The sequence below is a fragment of the Onychomys torridus genome, chromosome 2, assembly GCF_903995425.1.
Source record: "Onychomys torridus chromosome 2, mOncTor1.1, whole genome shotgun sequence".
In the NCBI taxonomy this organism is placed as follows: Eukaryota; Metazoa; Chordata; class Mammalia; order Rodentia; family Cricetidae; genus Onychomys; species Onychomys torridus.
The window spans coordinates 124008937-124028077 of record NC_050444.1 but is presented as its reverse complement, the minus strand read 5'-3'; the positions used below and the strand labels follow the sequence as shown (position 1 = coordinate 124028077).

General features: G+C 47.2%; 1 protein-coding gene across 3 annotated transcripts in view; it reads right to left on the bottom strand.

Moving 5' to 3' along the window:
* The window catches only part of Yipf1 (Yip1 domain family member 1), a 32492-nt gene extending 13826 nt beyond the window's left edge, over positions 1-18666 (bottom strand). The window contains exons 1-8 of one of the 3 annotated variants that reach the window (XM_036179140.1): positions 18589-18666; positions 18248-18453; positions 17953-18046; positions 17106-17185; positions 13980-14143; positions 10242-10322; positions 9916-10003; positions 3157-3273 (exon numbers count right to left, since the gene is read on the bottom strand). In XM_036179140.1, the coding sequence (XP_036035033.1) occupies positions 3157-3273; positions 9916-10003; positions 10242-10322; positions 13980-14143; positions 17106-17136 (481 nt within the window). In that variant the 5' untranslated portion in view covers positions 17137-17185; positions 17953-18046; positions 18248-18453; positions 18589-18666. The remainder of the gene's footprint in view (positions 1-3156; positions 3274-9915; positions 10004-10241; positions 10323-13979; positions 14144-17105; positions 17186-17952; positions 18047-18247; positions 18454-18588) is intronic. The other 2 variants (XM_036179139.1, XM_036179138.1) reach the window with 2 other exon arrangements.
* Between the last annotated feature and the right edge of the window lie 475 nt (positions 18667-19141).

The window sequence follows — 19141 nt, the reverse complement described above, 5'->3', positions numbered from 1 at the left end:
ACCTGCCTCTGCCTCCTGAGTGCTGGGATTAATTAAAGGCATGTGCCACCCCCACCCGGCTGCTTCACATCCTTTTTCTGCTCCGTATTTCCTGGGCCTGGCACAGCACCTGGCATACAGTAGGTGCTTTATAAATGTTTGTTGATCTAATGATTCCTTAGCATGTATCTTTGTGGTAGTGACCAGTGTCTCCTATATGGTTTTATAGGACTCAGTGACTAAAAACTACTAACTGAAACAACTGAATTACATAACTCAAATACTTCAGAGAGCCATACCAAAACACATCTAAGTACACTGAGCTTTTGGATCAAACAAAATCCAACTATTCCACTGGAAGAACAAGTTTCCTCCCTAGCAAAACAAGAGCTGACCCTGATTGCTTTAGCAAATGTATTTAAATGCCCTGGGTACAGATTATCCTGCTCTGCATGCTGTCTAGTGATTTGTCTCTAAAATACAGAGTTCCAGCTCAGGGGTGCCTGAGCTAACCTCATGCTGGTTTCTTCCCCACATAAATAACTCTGCATCAGCAGCAGGCATGCTTGTTAGCGGCTCCTGGGAGCCATCACTGGAAGGTCTCCTGGTCTCCTCTCCTGAAGAGCAGCACTCCCAAGACTGTCTTCCTGCTTCTGGAGTGACAATCCTAGACCGTGCTAAGCCAAGGCCCCCACCCTTCCAACGTGAAAATCAGCGAACAGTTCAATTAACACCTCCTGCAAAAACAGGCCCCTCCTAGCAATTACAGCCAGACCGATTAAAACATGCCATTGTCCAGAACCTTGGAGGGCTCCATGGCAGCTTTTTCTCATGTTGGAATGCCCTTTTTGAGCCACATGCAGCTTTGCTAACATAATCCCTTTTCCTTGGGTGGAGAAGGGATGGGGAAGGAAATTCTACCCGACCTTATTAAGTAGCTACTGCGTATTAAGCACAGGCTGGACATCAGACATTACGCTCAAGAGCTTTACGAGAGGCAACGCGGTGTCTGAGGCAAAGCAGATTCCAAGCCTTGGGGTTCTAATCCTAGGCAAAGCAACTCCAGGTGGAGAGTTATAAAACCTTCCTATTTCCGTTTCCTGTGGTGATACAGTGTGTATCCTAATAAAACTTGCCTGAAGATCATAGGACAGAACAAGCCACTAGATTAAACATAGAGGCCAGGCAGTGGTGGCGCACACCTTTAATCCTAGCACTTGGGAGGCAGAGATCCATGTGGATCTCTGTGAGTTCAAAGCCACACTACATGAGATTGATTCAGTCTAGGAGAAAAATAGAGCCAGGTAGTGGTGGCACACACCTTTAATCCCAGCACTTGGGAGGCAGAGGCAGGAGGATCTCTGAGTTCTAGGCTAGTCTGGTGTAGAGAAGGAGTTTCAGGACTACACAGAGAAACCCTCTCTCCAAACAAACAAACAAAGGTAAAAAGAGAGAAACAGAAAGATACATGGACTCTGGCTTTCTCTGTCTGTCTGTCTCTCTTCCTCTCTCATACACACACACACACACACACACACACACACACACACACACCCCTCTCACACACATTTACACTGAGTAAAGGGGAAAAAGAAAAGGAAGAATACATGAATGCTCTCACATAAATACATGCCTTTATACATACATACACATAAACATGGCAATAATTATAGTTATGGAATTTGTTTCATATGTACCACTATTCTAACCTCCTTACACATCAAAAACTTTTTTTTTTTTTCTGAAACAGGGTCTCACTGTGTAGCTCACGTTGTCCTAGAACTCACTGTCTTGACTAACCTTAGACTCTTCTCTGAATGAGGCTCCATTCTTCGTTCTTATAAGAGCCCTATAATGTGAGTACTATCATTTCCATCTGCCAGTGAGGAATCTGAGACTCGGAACATTGCCTAAGAGGAAGAAGTGGGTGAATGGGAGAGCTGGGACCTGTGGCCCGTGTTCAGTTCTGGAGCCTGAGCTCTCATCCGGGCTGCACACAGCCTCCTAGCAAGGCCTGGGTAGGGGGGACACCAGGCCTTGGTAAACTAATCAGACTAACCTTCCTCCACTTTGGACTAGCTGTCACCTGCAAGTCCCTGTAACCTGTTTTCTCTTTACTGCCCAATAGTGGTTGTTTTTAAGATAAGAAGTCTAGTGATGGGTGTCAGTTCAGGGGTAAGCATTTATGGTAGGAGTGAGGACTGAGTTAGGATTCCCTAGATGCCATTAAAGCTGAATACAGTGGTGTGAATCTGTGACCCTCGTGCTCCTATGTGGAGGCGGACACAGGGGACCCCTGGAACCTTACAGGCCAGCTTAGTCTGGAGCATGCAGCAGCCAACAAATTACTTCATCTCAAAGAAGGTGGTGAGGACCAACACCCAGGGTGTCCGCTGACCTCCACGTGTGTAATGTGACACATGTGCTCACACTCCTATACAGGCATATGCGCGCGCGCGTGCGCGCACGCACACACACACACACACACGCACGCACACACACACACACACACACACACACACACACACGTCAAAGAAGAGTAGGAGAAAGGAAGAAGGACATTTTAAAGCCAGAATGTCATTTACGAGCCCACGCTGGGGTCCCATTCTCTGTGGTCCTCTCCAAGTCTGGACCACTGTGGATTTGTCATTAGCAAAACTGCCAACGTAACAGGCACCCGTTTGGCATAGTGACTGGTTTCCCAGGATGCTCTAGGTGCTTTATAATTAGTGGTTACAGGCATCTCAGCTAGCTGAGCCATCTGAACTTAAAGAACAATGCCTCTATTGTTTGTAGTCCCCGGATAATGCAAACACTGCTGCAGTAAAGACTTCACGCACATTGCATTAGTCCTTTGTATATTTTTAGAATAAACTCCACTCACTCACTATTCAGTCTGAGAGCTCCCCTAGAAATCACACAGATTTACGACACTGTGAAAGTATGTGTGCCAGTGAACAATATAGATTTAGGATGGAAGGTTATATGCAATAGCATTTTACCACGGTGGGGAGGAGGATTGTGTGTGGGTATACAGATATGAGGTGGAGAACCCTGAGGTGGGAGCCGTATTTGAGAGCCGGGTGCAGTGTGTCTAGAGACCGGACAATGTGCTCAGAGGGTAAAAGCTCAGCTACAGACAGTCCACATCCAACACAAGCCACACTATTCACCTACCTTTTTGGAATTCGGGCACGTAATGGTATGTCTTCTCTCCCAGATGGATTAAGAAGTTGGAAAGGTTCCCACTAATTGCTATGGCAAAGACCAAGGTGGCACATATCCAAAAAGGGCCTGCAAAGCAACCAGAAGACGCCGCGAGAGGAAATGAGGTATTTGCTGTTAGACTCTCTCAGAACCATTTCTCACCAGCCTCTTCCTCATCAGACAGGCAAGAGGAAAAGAAGTTTGGATGTAATCGACACTCACTTAATGGGAATGTTCACTTTCAAAAGGTCAAACCACAACTCTAATTAGATGCTCTAAAAAGCAGGGGCAATAAGAATCCATGGCCAAAACACAGCCCGTAACCAAGTGAATGAAGACACTGACGTATGGTTCCCCAGTAAAGGACCAAACATGCACAAGTGTTTTGTTTAGCCTTCAGAACACAAGAAGCAAAGATTACTTCCTGTCCCCAAGCACCCAACTTAAGATCAGAGGACACATAGCTGAATCAGCCAGGTCTTCTGCATTATAAATAAAGAGAAGTGCAAGGAGAAGACTTCAGTCAAAAGTCAACTTGGGGGCTGGAGAGATGGCTCAGTGGTTAAGAGCACTGACTGTTCTTCCAGAGGACCTGGGTTCGATTCCCAGCACCCACACACTGGCTCACAACTGCCAATAACTCCAGATCTAGGAGACTCTGATGCCCTCTTCTGACCTCTGCAGGCACCAGGTACACATGTGATACACACACATACATGAAGGCAAAACACTCATACATACATGAGAAAAATAAATAAATCTTAAGGGAAAAAAGTCTATAACCTATTTAATCACCATCATTGTGTGTGCAAGTATGTGCACATATCCATGTGTTTGTGTATGCCTGAGACAGACAGAGACAGACAGGGCTGGAGAGACACAGCTAAATGCTGTCATTTTTTTTTTTGGACAAACTTATATTTTTAAAGTATTATACATGTGCCAGGTGGTGGTGGCGCACATCTTTAATCCCAGCACTCAGGAGGCAGAGGCAGGAGGATCTCTGTGAGTTCAGGGCCAAAGTGAGTTCCAGGAAAGGCACAAAGCTACACAGAGAAACCCTGTCTCAAAAAAAAAAAAAAGTTTTATACATGTCTATAATGTACAGTGACCACTCTCACATCCCACCCTCTCCCGTCTCCTTACAACAACTGTCTACCCCTCTGTCCGCTACAAATCTTTCTCACGTTTGTGTCTTTTTGTTTTATTTTACACGGAGTTCAGAAGTCTAACCAGGGCCGTCCATGTGACCATGTGTTTGGCGTTGTCTCCTTTCCCTTTCTAGTGAAAAGGTGATTAGTCACAGCTGGGCAGTCACGCATGCCTGTAATCAATCCCAGCACTCAGGAGGCAGAGGCAGGAGGATTGACGCAAACCTGGTCTACACAGTGAGTTCCAAGTCAGACAGCCAGCCCACAAAACCCTCCTGCACAAGCAACAACATAATAGTTCCAGGTCCAAAGAGAACACGGGAAAAAGCAAGCACGCTTCCTTCCCTCTGGTCCCAGCTCTGCATGTGTCTCCAGAGCTCCTGCTGTTTCTAGTGAATCCTGAGCATGTATGTGCATAAGCTATACGGATGACAAGACACACATCTGGCCGTGTACCTTTCTATTTAACCATCATCTCCCCTGGAGACTCTCCCCCAGCTCCTCATGAAAACAGCAAGTCCTTTCATCCTGTGCTTGGTTTCTTTTTTGCTCTGTTTGGTTTTGGTTTTTCGAGACAGGATTTCTCTGTGCAGTCCTGGCTATCCTGGAACTCACTTTGTAGACAAGGCTGGCCTCAAACTCACAGAGATCCCCCTGCCTCTGCCTCCAAGTGCTGGGATTAAAGGCATGCGCCATCACTGACCGGCATGCTTGATTTCTTAACACCGTCCTTATCCCCTTTTACCTAGAAAAGGTATTAAGGGGTCTGGAAAGTTGGTGTAGCAGTTAAGAGTACTTGTTGCTCTTGCAGAGGACCTAGGCTCAGTTCCCAGCACCTACATAGTGGCTCTCAACCATCTATAACTCAAGTTCTGGGTGATCCATCACCCTTCTCTGACCTCTGCATACACCAGGTATGTATGTGGTGCATATACATATGGAAAGACAAAATACTCATACACATAAGAAAATAAAACAAATAAATCTTAATTTTTTTAATTGGGCAGTGATGGTACATGTCTTTAATCCCAGCACTCAGGAGGCAGAGCCAGGTGGATCTCTGTGAGTTCAAGGCCAGCCTGGTCTACAGAGTGGGTTCTAGGACAGCCAGGCTATACAGAGAAACCTTGCCCAGCCCCCTCAGTTTTTCTTTAAAGTACTATGGGTCTTGGAAGACAACTCAGTCAGTAGGAAGCCTGCCATGCAGGACTGACAATCTGCATTTGGCTCCCCAGCACCCATGTGAAAAACCACACATGGGAGCACATGCTATAACGGCAGATTTTGGGGGAGAAGGGGCAGGGAACAGAAACAGTAAATCTCTGAAGCTCCCTGAACAGTCAGATCAGCCAAATAGATGAGCTTCAGCTTCAGCGAGAAACCTGCTTCAGAAAACCAAGGTGGAGAGGAGTCAAGGAAAGACACTGTGTCAACCCAGATTTCCACACAAACACACAGATATGCACATGTGTGCATGCATGCACATACACACACACACACACACAAAACGCACATATACCACACATACACAACATCTCACACATAAAAAATAAATTTACTATGTAGAACAAACAATGGTTTTTAAATTGAGATATTTAAAATTTTCATTTTTACTAATATTTGGCAGCATCTTTGGAGCTAATTTCAGGCATCTTGAAATATCATAAAATTAATAAAATTACTGCATCTGGGGAAAATAACACAGATGGATGCGGGCCTTTCAAAGGCAAGTGTTGACTCCTGAAGGTAGAAAAGGGAACTGAGGCAATCAATGACCCCCAAGGGGTCACCAATATCAGCTTTCCACAAGCCACTCGCTTCTTCACCAGAGTGAAGGCTCCTTGCCATGGTCCAGGGTAAATCTCACAGTATTATTTTAGCTTATTATACCACAAGAGACAAAAAAATCAAAACAAAACATACAAAACCTCCACTACCAAAAAGCTTTGCTAGGGCTGGAGAGATGGCTCAGTGGTTAAGAGCACTGGCTGCTCTTCCAGGGGACCAAGGTTCAATTCTCAGTACCACCACAAGTGTCTGTAGTTTTAGTTCCAGGGGACTTGATGCTCTGGCCTCCACAGGCACCAGGCAGGCATGTGGTAAACAATGTATACACAGGCAAAACACCCACACACATACAATAAAATAATAATAATAATAATAATAATAATAATAATAATAATAACAACAACAACAATAAAGGTTTGCTAGGCCATCCAAGCATAAGAACACAAGTGGCCAAACAGTATAGTGTCATATGACTTGGAAGCAAAGAACATACGCATGCTCTCTGCCAATATTTACTAAATACACATACTACTGCTAGGCCTTGGGCAAGGCACTTGGCACATATCAATGTGCGATAGGGACATAGTCACTGCCTATAGAACATCAGGTACCACACGGAGGTACTGTACAACATCTAGTCTTAGGAGTCTGCCAGGGGCACACCAGAAGGGAAGGGTGCCAAACCTGAGCCAGGCCTGTCCCAGCTGGATCTAAGGAAGAGCAGGAGTTTCAAGGGAAGAGGTGGAAAAGACCGCTGAATCAGGAAGAGGGAAGAGCATGCCCAGAGACCAAAATCAAGGAAAGACTGTCAAGGTCAAGGGGACAACCAGAGGTCGGAGACGGACAAGGCCAGACCATGGAGGGCCCGGGAAGTCTTGTTTGAGAGAGGGATTTATCTGTCAGCAAGAGGAAACCTGGTGTGGGAGGCAATTAGGCAGCCACCCCTCTGTGTAAGTAAGGGATCGGCTCCTGGATGCTGAAGGACACTCACATGAGAGATGCTCAAGTCCTTTGTATAAACTGATACACTGTTTGCATATCATCTCCACACAGCATACACACACACACACACACACACACACACACACACACACACACACACTTCCATCGTCTTCAGATTATGCAGTGACCGTGCTGTGGGAGGTGATCTACTGGACCTTTTGGGAATAACAACCAAGACCCGTGTATTAGCACAGAGCAGCATTTTCCAAACTTACTCCTGAGCTCTGGTGGGTTGAATCACAGATCAGATCCTGGAGTCAAGGAGTCCACTGTACCCATGGACACCTTGCCTGCCATTCTTTGGCTGTTCTGAGCCCTAAGCTAATAACACAGACACTTCAGGCCTAAAAGGCCACGGATGCCTGCTTACCACTCTGCCTGTGTAATTCCAATGTGCGCACTCACCAGAAACCTGTCCTAGCTTTAAACTGTCTCTGAGGTATTGTTACACTCCTTCTCTCCTCATTGCAGGCTTTGAATGAACCCCCAACTGCTTACAAACAAAATCTAAATCCCTCAGGCTGATAGAGAAGGCCCATGATGATCAAGGCTCAGTAACCTTTTTTCCAGCTACCTGATCCAGTGTCATGCAGCATACACTCACCCCAGCTTCTTCCAGGTTACTTCATTTTGCCTTCTCTCTTCCCCTCTCCTCCCAAATCCCAACTTTTACATGGTGGAAGTGGAATGAAACCTAAATTTGGGTTATATTTATAATGAAGGGCATTTCCAAAATTATTATATATTAATTTTATTATATTCAATGTTTTAATATATAGTATATTAATAGGGCATTGATAATATTTAATGTATTATTATATGATTGATTTTATATTGTAAAATATTTGTAACAGAGAAAACAGCAAAGAATAATAAAACGAACAGGTGTATGTACATATACTGCTTTAAAAATATCTTTTTAATAGGGCTGAGGAAATGGCTCAGTAAGTATCTGACGTAAAAGCATAAGGATCTGAATTTCATCTCCTACCCTCACGTGAAAGGCCAGACACAACCATGCACACTTGTAACCCAGTACTGGGGAGACTCAGTAAGAGGAGGACTGGGACCAGTGGGTGCTGGGGAAACATGGGCCGGAGGGTGACTGGGACCATGACCAGCCAGTCTAGCCAGGTCAACAAGCTCCAGCCTCAGTAACCCTGCCTCAAATAATTAAGTGAAGAGAAACTGGGGACGACACCCATAGTAACCTCTGGTCTCATCTATGGGAGTGTGCACAGTTGTCAATGATATCAAAACAGCATTCCTAGCCTCCAGCAGCTGCATTTGTCATTATTCTGACATCTACCCATGTTGATGCTTACAGGTTTCTCGCCAAGAACTACAGAGATCCTGTTTGCCTCAAAGAACAAAGTGAAAAGCAACCTAGAAAGACTCCCAATATCAGGCTGGAGAGATGGCTCAGAGGTTAAGAGCACTGGCTGTTCTTCCAGGGGTCTTGAGTTCAATTCCCAGCAACCACATGGCGGCTCACAACCAACTATAATGAGATCTGGTGCCCTCTTCTGGCCTGCAGGCATATGTGCAGACAAAACACTGTATACATAATAAATAAATAAGTCTTTAAAAAAAAAATTAAAGACTCCTGATATCAACTTTGAGTCTTCACATACATGCTGGAGTGCCCCAAATAAGGACACACATGAGGTCAAATGATAACTTTTGTGAGCTGGTTCTATCCTTCCTCCACTGGGTTTTCAAGATCAAACCAAGGTCATCAGCTTTGCACAGCATGTACTTTTACCCATGAGCCAGCCGTCTTGCTGGCCTGGTCTTGATTGTTACTTTGACTGGATTTAGACTTACCTAGGGAACGCACCACTGGGCGACTGTGAGGACATTTCCAGAAAAGACTAACTGAAGGAGAAGAGCTGCCCTCAGAATGGACAGCCCAGCACGGGGAGTCCAAAGAAAGAAGAATGTCCCCATCTTGCCTCATCTCCCCTCAAATACAAAAGGCCACGGTGTGCAGCCCTCTCCTCAGGAGCCCTGGGTGAGCCTCTGCGTTTTCCTCGGATAGCCAGGGAGTCAGGGGTTACAACCATCCCTTAGCCCATCCCTGTGTTAGACTCTCAATGGAGAGCCAGTTCCTCCCCACACACACGCACCCTGGTAGCTGAGAAGGAACTCAGTACATGAATGACAAAGTATGAGAGAACTGATCAGTCACTTTTCTATGGCTGTGATAAAACACTGTGACCAGGGCAACCATTGCCATCGCAGTGGTGAAGGGTGGCAGCAGCTGGCAGGCAGAACAGCTGAGGGTATGCATGTTGGATCATAACTGGAAATGGCATGTGGCTTTTGAAACCTAAAGGCCTACCCCCAGTGACATATTTCCTTCAGCAAAGCCATACCTCTTAATTCCACCCAAACAGCGCCACCAACTGGGGACCAAGTGTTCAAATGCCCGAGACTATGGAGTACGGTCAAACAACCACAAAAACCTACTCCACACTCGCCCTACACCACCCAATCCTCCGCGGAGGAAAATCAACAGAACTCAGAAAGCTTCACCCTCCTCAGACAGACACCGACGTCACCTGGAGCCTTCCAAAGGACGGCAAGTAATGGCAGCTGCAGCACGCACGTAACATGAAATTCCGTCCTCCCAAATTCTTTGCACAGATTGTCACTAAATCTCAGAGAGTCAACTAAACACGCTGTACACCTTACTAACAGTGAAATTCTCTAACCGTCCAGGCAACCCTCCCGTTTACTGGAACGTACCAGGATGTGGCAGAGAAGCCAAAGGCACTGTACATACCGTAGAGATCTGGGTTGCTGCGGACATACAGCCTCACGAAGTTCTTCCCAGGAACCGGCAGCAGAGACCCTTTTATTCTGTCAAAGACCTGCAAGTCAACACAGCAAGAATTCCACCCAAGGTTAATTTTCCTTAGGATTTAAGCTACTCAACTACTACAAAACTGGAAGTTGGTTATTTGAGCTTTTGCAGCAGAGTTTTTACACGAAGTAATCCTCTGTGCTTTGGGAAGACCACTCCCAGTACAGCGGGATCACAGGATGCTTGCTCCATCAGAAGAAACACGTCCCCTTATGGAAAATAAAGAGCGAAGCCGGTTCACAGACCTGGTAAGTGTCCACATCAAAGAATGTCTGATAGTATTCAAATGTCCAGAAGGGAGAGCTTTTCTTCTGGCCGGCCAGTAACTGTCAGAGGGAACATGAAACAAGGTCAACTCCAAACACTCCCAATTTCTTCTTACTTTTCTTTTAACTATTTACATACATATATATTTATAGTTCATATGTATGTACATATATTTCATAGATATGTGAGTATATATAATCTGCATGTATACCTGCACACCAGAAGAAGACATCAGATCCCATGTGACTTAGTTAGGGTTTCTACTGATGTGAAGAGACACCATGACCTTGGCAACTCTTATAAAGGATAGCATTTAATTGGAGTAGCTTACAGTTTCAAAGATTCAGTCCATTATCATCATGGTGGGACATGGTGGCATACAGGCAGACATGGTGCTGGAGAAGGAGCTGAGAGTTCTACATCTTGATTTGCAGGCAACAGGAAATGAACTGTCTCACTGCGTGTGGCTTGAGCATATATGAGACCTCAAAGCCCACCTCCACCGTAACACACTTCCTCCAACAAGGCCACACTTCCTAATAGTGCCACTCCCTTTTAAGGTCATTTTCTTTCAAACCACCACACCCTGGGAACACAGTTACGGATGGTTGTGAGCTGCCATGTAGGTGCTGGGAATTGAACTCAAGACCTCTGGGAGAACAGCGAGTGCTCTTAACATAAATTCAAGGACTCTTTGCTGTCTTAAAGTCTATGAGGAGATAATATGCACAGGTCTAATACATGTTTCCATAACTTACTGGCCTATTAAAACAGTTTCTTTCTGCATTTTATTAAAATATACGATCATACAGGAATTAATAGGAAAGACAACATTTGGGGTAAGAAAGGCTTTTGTATGTAAAATTAGACCATGCCCTAAAGTAAAGGATTTTCCCCAAAACAAAATGAAGAATAAAAAAACAAAACCAGAAGTCACAGTGCTCTGGGGCAGCTGTACAAAAACAATTTATGCGTGTGATCAAGCTAACACTAACTCAAAGTTACTGGGGCTGGGGAGATGATGTAACAGTTACAAGAACTGGATGTACTTGCAGAGGACCTGGGTTTGATATCCAGTACCCACACCGTGGCTCACAACCATCCTTAACTCCAGTCTGAAGAAATCTGAAACCCTATCCTGGCCTTTTTGGGCACCAGGTGTACATAGGTAGAAAGAATACCAGTAAGCATAAAAATTAATTTTTTTTAAATTAAAGGTTGTTGAAAACTAATTCCCAAGATTAAAACTTAATACGCTGACATAAAACTAAAAACTATCCTCAATGTTTAAGTTAACAGATTTGGGGGGCTGAAAATATGGCTCTGAGGTTACAAGTATTTGCTACCCTTGCAGAGGACCTGGGTTCAATTCCCAGCATTCCCATAATGGCTCACACCTGCCCATAATTCCAGTCCCAGGGGATGCAGTACCATCCTCTGGCATCCTTGGGCATTGCACTCACATGCACACAGACACACATACTGGCACATAAAATAAAAATAAATACACCTTTTTCGAAAAAGGAACAGATTTTCTTAAACTGTTGCTTTGCACTTAGTAACAGTTAACTTTTTGGAATTTTTAATTTTATTTTTATTTATGTGTATGTATCTGTGCGTTCACACGCGTGCATGCAGGTACCCTCAGAGACCAGAAGGTGCTGGATCCCTTGGAATTGCAGTTATAGGTAGTTTGGGGTCCCCTGATAGGGGTGCTAGGAACCAAACTCTAGTCCTCTGGCAGAGCAGCAGGTGATCTTAACCACTGAGCCACCTCTCTCTAGACTACTTGGTTCTTTTTAGGTACTATTTCACATACCCAAAGGCCACTCGGTCAGCAGTGAAAACTGCCCTGTTCCCTGAACTGGGTTCCTATCCCGTTAGGCTGGCCCTTTCACGGCTGTAAATGTGTTAGTAACTCATCTTCAGTCCTGGCCTCTGTAAACATTTTTGGCCCAGTTTGTGTTTCCTAGGTTACAAGGATCCCACCTAAAGCTAACGTTCAAAGGCTGAGTCCATCCCAGTCACAAGAGGGATGAGAGGCCAAGGTCGGCTTCCGACGCCCTAATTAGACATGGAAACCTCTAAGGAGAGCGTGAGACAGGGAACCACAAGCAGCCAGCCAGCAGCCAAGAGAAATAACTGGAAGCTATGGGTAAACGGGTAAGGCTAGTGACCACAAATCTGTTACTCACTCTGACCACACAGGACTGTCCTTAGACTTTTACAGTTTTGTTCTGTTTTTAGTTGAGATAGAGTCTCACTATGTAGCCCAAGCTGGCCTTGAACCCCTCATCATCCTGCCTCATCCTCTGGAGTGCCTGGATTTCAGGTATGTACAACCCCGCAGGCTTCCCTGGGCTTCATTACATGGCTGTTGTAAAGTCAGTGTGGGAGCTGTAACACACATATGACAAGCACATGTTGAGCCATGAGCAGAGCTGCGGAGCTGCACTGAGTTTCTGTCCTTTCCCAGAGAACACAGGACACTCAAGACCTTCCCTCCGAACGAGATGTACCCCCTTGCTCCTGGCCACGCTCCCAGCGGGACAGCCTGCTGCCCACTTCTCCAGCGCCTGCTGCACTGCAGTCTTCTGGACATCTTTTCTAGAATAGACTTTCTCCTCACTGCAGGATTAGTCTGCTGGTTTCGATCCCACTTGTGACAAAGGACCCACGGAGCTGGTGATGGTGCCCCAGAGCTGCATGGTGAAGCCACTGCTACACACTGAGCAAGCGCTCCTCTCGTGGGTTGTGGGCACAATCCCACATGCAGAACACTGAAGAAATACCGTTCCCCTGTCGAATACACACCCGATCAGAGGGAGGCCTCCATGTCTCTCCGAGGCCCTCCTGCTCTCTCCTTCACCTACCCCATCTCCCAAGCCCTGTTCAGTCCACTCCCACTGCTTCTAGTCAAGACCATTTTGCTTGGCTCTCTCTGGCTCTACTCTAGTCTGTCTTCCTCCAATATATAATAAAATAATAATAATTATTATTATTTTTCCAAGACAGGGTTTCTCTGTAGCTTTGGAGCCTGTCCTGGATCTCACTCTGTAGACCAGGCTGGCCTCGAACACACAGAGACCCGCCTGCCTCTACCTCCCGAGTGCTGTGATTACAGGCGTGCGCCGCCACCACCACCCGGCCCTCCAACTTATATTTAAGGCCACCAAATACAAACTATCTTTAAACTTACCTAGATACATGGTCTAAATTGCCCACCGGCTCCTGACGATTTTCAGAAGGTATGGGAACCCACTGTGGATGGATGGATGGATGGAAACTCACAGGGTCCTGGCCTGTCTGTAGCCTCACCTCCAGCCTTCACACATCCTTCACTCCAATGCAGAAGACAGAGGCTGTTCCTGTCTGCACCGTGCTCTTCCACACCTCCGTGACTTTACCAAGACCCTTCCCTTTGCCTCCAATCTTCTTCCCCTCGTCACGCCCCCTCTTAGACAAGGTGTCATTGACCCTGGAAAGCCTCCCCTAACCCCCCCACCATCTGCTCTCCTGACTCACACACCCACAAGTGCTTCCACAGGTGATGGTCTGTTTACCTGTCTGTTTCCCCCAAAAGGATGTCACCAGGTCACACACCTTTGTGTCACCACTGCCTGGCACTGAACCAGGAACACAAGAAAGAAGGAGTAAACACATGGACTCTAAATTCTGAGCAAGGAAAAGGGAAAAACTGAAAGGCAAGTTCAAACCTCAGTCTCGTCAGAGTCATTGTTTCCCAGCAGCTCATCATCCTCTTCTCTCCCCGAGCTTCCTCGGGGTCTGGCTTGGTGTTTGGAAGTCTCATCAGGATCCTCAATGCTTATTGTGGTAGCATCTGGGGTTGTGGCTAGCAGAGTGGCCCCATCGCCAAATTCTGAAACCAAGCAAAGCACAAAGGCCTGGAGACCTTCCCACACTGGCCGCTGGGTGTTTGCCACCACAGGAAGCCCTGGAGCTGAGGATGGAGCTCAGTGGTAGAGCACTTGACCAGCATGCCTAAGGACCTGGCTTCCAGTTCTCATGCTTCTTGACTGTCTCAGCTCCGCTACGAGCCGTATCAGCAGAGGTGGCTTTGAAAACAGCACTAGGGAGGCTGAAATGGGAGGGTTTCACTCAAGATCCACCTGAGCATACAACACAGTGAAGGAGGGGTGGGGAGTATTATCTAAGCCTTTAGTAGGATACCTGATGCACCTGAACATCTCTGACTCAAGCAAGTCCTATATAGTCACCATAGAAACCATGAGGACCAAAACCAAAGTGGAAATAATAGAATAAAAATCACTCAGCTTTAGCTGGGCGGTGGTGGCGCACACCTATAATCCCAGCACTTGGGCAGAGGCAGGCAGATCTCTGTGAGTTCGAGAGGCCAGCCTGGTCTACAAAGTGAGATCCAGGAAAGGCGCAAAACTACACAGAGAAACCCTGTCTCAAAAAAAAAAAAAAAAAAAGAGAGACACCATGAGCCACAGCAACTTTTATAAACGAAAACACTTCATTGAGGCTAGCTTACAGTTTCAGAGGTTTAGTCCATTATCATCATAGCTGGAAACATGGTAGTGTGCAAGCAGGCATGGTGCTGGAGAAGGAGCTGAGAGTTTTACATCTTGATCGGCATACAGCATGAAGTGAACAACAGTCTGCCACACTGGCCACAGCCTGAGCATATATGAGACCTCAAAGCCTGCCCCCACAATGACACATGTCATCCAACAAAGCCACACCTACTCCAACAAGGCCACATCTCCAAAGAACATCATTCCCTACGGGCCAAGCATTCAAACACATGAGCCCATGGGGGCCATACCTATTCAAACCACGACATCAGGATAGATCAGCTAGCTGGCTTGCCTGAGGGAATCCCGTCTCTGCCTCCCTAGTGCTAGATGGCCACCACACCTGCCCACTTCTTTCATGAGGTTCTCACACTTGCATGGCATCTGAGCCATCCCCTAGCCCTAGGCCAGCTTTTTCAGACTCTTGGAACATACTGCTAAATTTGTCCAGAAGAACCTTCCTCATTAACTTGCACTGGCAGTGATGGAGACTTCTCTGAACACCCCAATACTCTGATTAGGATGAATGAAATTCAGGACAGCACTAAAATTTCTTCTCCTTTGATACAAGATCTCACTACACAGCCCAGGCTGGTCTCACACCTGCGATCCTCCTGCCTCTGCCTCCTGAGTGCTGAGAGTCCAGGCAGGTACTACCACACCTAGCTTACCTCTGAACTTCTGAAGGCCTGAGGAAGCAGCAGTGGTCACCATTGGAACCCACACTGTAACTCACAGGGTACAGCAGTGGAGTGGAGCTCTTACTTAGCTCATTCTTAGTGCCCACAGCTCCATGAATACTTCATGAAGAAAATCAAAGCAACAGCATTTAACGGGCAGGCTACTGCCTGGCGGGCAGTGGTGGCACACGCCTTTAATCCCAGCACTCGGGAGGCAGAGGCAGGCGGATCTCTGTGAGTTCGAGGCCAGCCTGGTGGTCTACAAAACAAGAAGGGCCCAGGAGCAGACAAGGAAGTGTGCACAGGTGGAATGGCAGCAGGTGGCGCCCTCTGGAGTGTAAGGTGAGTATTCCCCGATGGCCCACATGCTCTCCTCTGTGCTAGGTCAACTTCAGCCTCTTGAGCAAGTAATGTTTTTCCGCCCCGACATCCTGGCCTATCTGAAGCTCTTTTGCTTCCAGATGGAAGTACAGTGACTTCTGCCAGCAGGCTCCTGAGCTTCACCTTGTCATCTACCATTCTTCCTCAGGACAGCCTTCCGGGCCATCCTCAGTATCATGTGCTCTTTTCTGAAGCCAAAGGCCTTCACACCATTTCGATAGCATCGTCTTCATCGCTGCCCGCCTCCTCTCACGTCACCTTGGGCTAACAAGCTCTGCTGGCCTCTCTCTCTGGAGAGAGAGAAAAAGTTAAACCTTCTTCCTCCCTCGGCAGGGGCTTTGCAAACACTGTTCACAATGCTTGCACTTCCTTGCACTACAGCACGACCAATGAAGGGCTCTCCATGAAGCAAGGTCTGAAGACAGCAAGGAGGAGCCGTGCGAACTCTCTGGAAGACACAAAGGCCCTAAGCTGGGACTCTCTGAAGTCACAAGCCCCGTGTGGCAGGGGAAGAGTGGGAAAAGACATGAGCTAAGAAAAGACAATGGAAAGATCAGAAGTAGCTAGTGGAGCTTGGTTTCCCAAGCTTCCACTCCCAGTGAGGTGGGAAACAAGGAGCCGAGGAAGGAAGGACTGTAATCTAGACACACAGTGTCAAAGGTGCCCTTGTACCCTGAAGCTGATGGGATGGTGAGGGGGTGAGGAACAGCCAGATACATGATTGGCTTTTATATATGTGTATGATTGTGTGTCTGGGTGAGTGTATGCTAACTGTGTGCAGGTGCCTGTGGAGGTCAGAAAGAGGTGTCAGGTCCCCTGGAACTGGATTTATAGGCTGATATGGATGGGTGCTGGGAACCCAACTCAGGTCCTCTGGAAGAGCAGCAAGCGCTCTTACCGGTGCTCAAATACAAGGTGGAGAATTATGGCTGTGACAGTGTTTGCCCCAGAAGTTTACAACAGTGTCCATACAGTAAGTGCTTAGAAAACACAAGGCAAGGGCTATGCCCAGTTCATGATGTCTGCTGCCAACCAGAAGAATTCTGTGAGAAAAATAAGCAGCTGGTGTGGGCAAATTGGAAACACCTTGGTGTGGCCAACAGCCTCTTACCACGATGTCTGAAATAAAATCCTTGAACCTCTATGTCAAAAATGAAATCCATTGCCCTGGCAGCAGAAGCTATGGTTGTAAGATAAAGGTGGGCACGCAATGCCATACCTTCAAACTGCAAGTCATCTGCAGCTGCCATTCAGCCAGAGGCTCTGTTCCCAGGGGTGAGGAAGAGAATTTCCGGGGGTCTAAAACAAAGACATAAATAAGCTTAGGAAAATGGAACAATCTGCAAAAAAATCATACCAAAAGAAAAGTTTATAGCCAGCTGCGGTGAGTGGCGTACACGTTTAACCCTAGCACTCGGAGGCAGTGGCAGGCGGATCTCGATGAGTTTAAGGCCAACATGCTCCGCATAGTGAGAGCCTGTCTTAAAAATTAAAAATGTATGTACATGTCTTTGTCTTGTGTGGCGATGGGAATCAGTTCTTTCCCCCACCATGTGGGTCTCAGAATGGACTCTGACCATGCCGGGGACAGCTGCCTTTAACCATAACTGCTTTCCCTTGCCTATTTTCAGTGGGGATTGATAGTTTATATAAGGGGTACATCTAAGCATCAGCTAATAATAAAACTGCTATAAAGGAATGGCTGGGGTTGTAGGTCATTTGAGAGAGAGCTTTGCCTAGCATGTTGGAAGTCCTGGGTTCAATACCCAGGACCTGCAAAATCTAGTGTATAACTGTAATCCCAGCACCTAGGAGATGGAGGCAGGAGGATCAGGAAGTTTAAGATTGTCCCATGCTATTTGGATGAGGCCAGTGTGGGTTACAAGAGGCCCCATATCAACACAGAAGAGCCTGGCTGCAGGAGTCTCTCACTGTGTAAATGTTTAGGGACCAGGTGAAGCCTGGAGATGGAAGCAAGTGGAATGGAGCCTAGATTTGGGAGGGGGGATGGGGAAGGCACTCCAATGCAGCCGGTTTTAGGTCTCAGATGCTGTGGTCAGACAGACCTGGGTTTGAGTCCCGATTCTGTTGCTTCTCTGCTGTGTGTGCGCTCCTCGAGGACTCAGCTTCCTCATCTGTAAAACGGGTTCATGATGGTGTCTAGGTCATTGTATAAGATAGTGCGTGTAAGGAGCTTATGGCAGAGCCAGGCAATTAGCAGAGCTTGCGTGTTGGCTGGCAACCCTGCAGTCAGGGACCCGGGGGTGCACAGGCAGACTTGGGGGAGTGGGAGGGCTGAGCCGCAGTGGCCGGGGCGGGCAGGAGATTCCCCAACTGGCCCAGGAGCCCCGACGGCCTCACCTCGCAGGGAGAGGGTCCAGCTGTCCAGGGAGGGTTGGGGCCTGGGATGCTCCGCACTAGTGGCCTTCCTGCGGGTTCCCGGAAGCCGGAGATCCGGGGGAGGGAGGGGATTTCTCCGCCTCCTCCGGGCAGAGCACCGCCCCTCTCTTAAAGCAGGCGCGGCCTTGGGAGACTTCCTGCCTGGAGACGCTCGGGCCGGGACCCGTCTTAAAGAGAAAGGCACAAGTAAGGAGCAGTGTCAGGAGTTTGGGAGCGTTTTACGCATTATTTACAGTTTTCTCATGCAAATGTAAAACAGAGCAATGAAAAATAATTGAGGAAAGAAAAAAAAAATAGATCACCAATTCGAGGTTTCTCTGGAAAATTTAACCAACTAGGAACGGTCCATAGCAGTCTGGCTTGAGAATAAAAGGAGTTTTTAATCACTGTTCCCGTGGGCGATGACTAGGGATAGCCTCCCCTCAGCAGTGCCACCCAGGCGTCTGACAGCCACCTCGAAAACAGCAGGACTCAGCAACACTGGAGTGGTCTGGCAGGCGACCTTGTGGCCAGCCTCCTGCCTGGGCCTGGGGAATGTCTCCGCGGTCCTCATGGAGGAAGCTACCTTCTCCTGTATTAGTCCCCTGGGCTGCCCCCTGCCCCGGCAGTGCTACTGTTTTCACATCTTTGCCAACCTGTTAACCCTTTGAGAATAGAGACCTGGAATGATTGTATTCTCTGGGTGGCCAGTACCAGCCAAGGCGGTGGCACACAATTAATTGTTCACAGCGCTCTAACACAGACTGAACGGGTCTATAGATAGCTGTCTGCAGCACTTGATTCATTTTAGCCTCACCACACAGGGTACTTCCCTTTTGACTTCTAACGTACCCTGCTTGTTAATTATTGTTGATA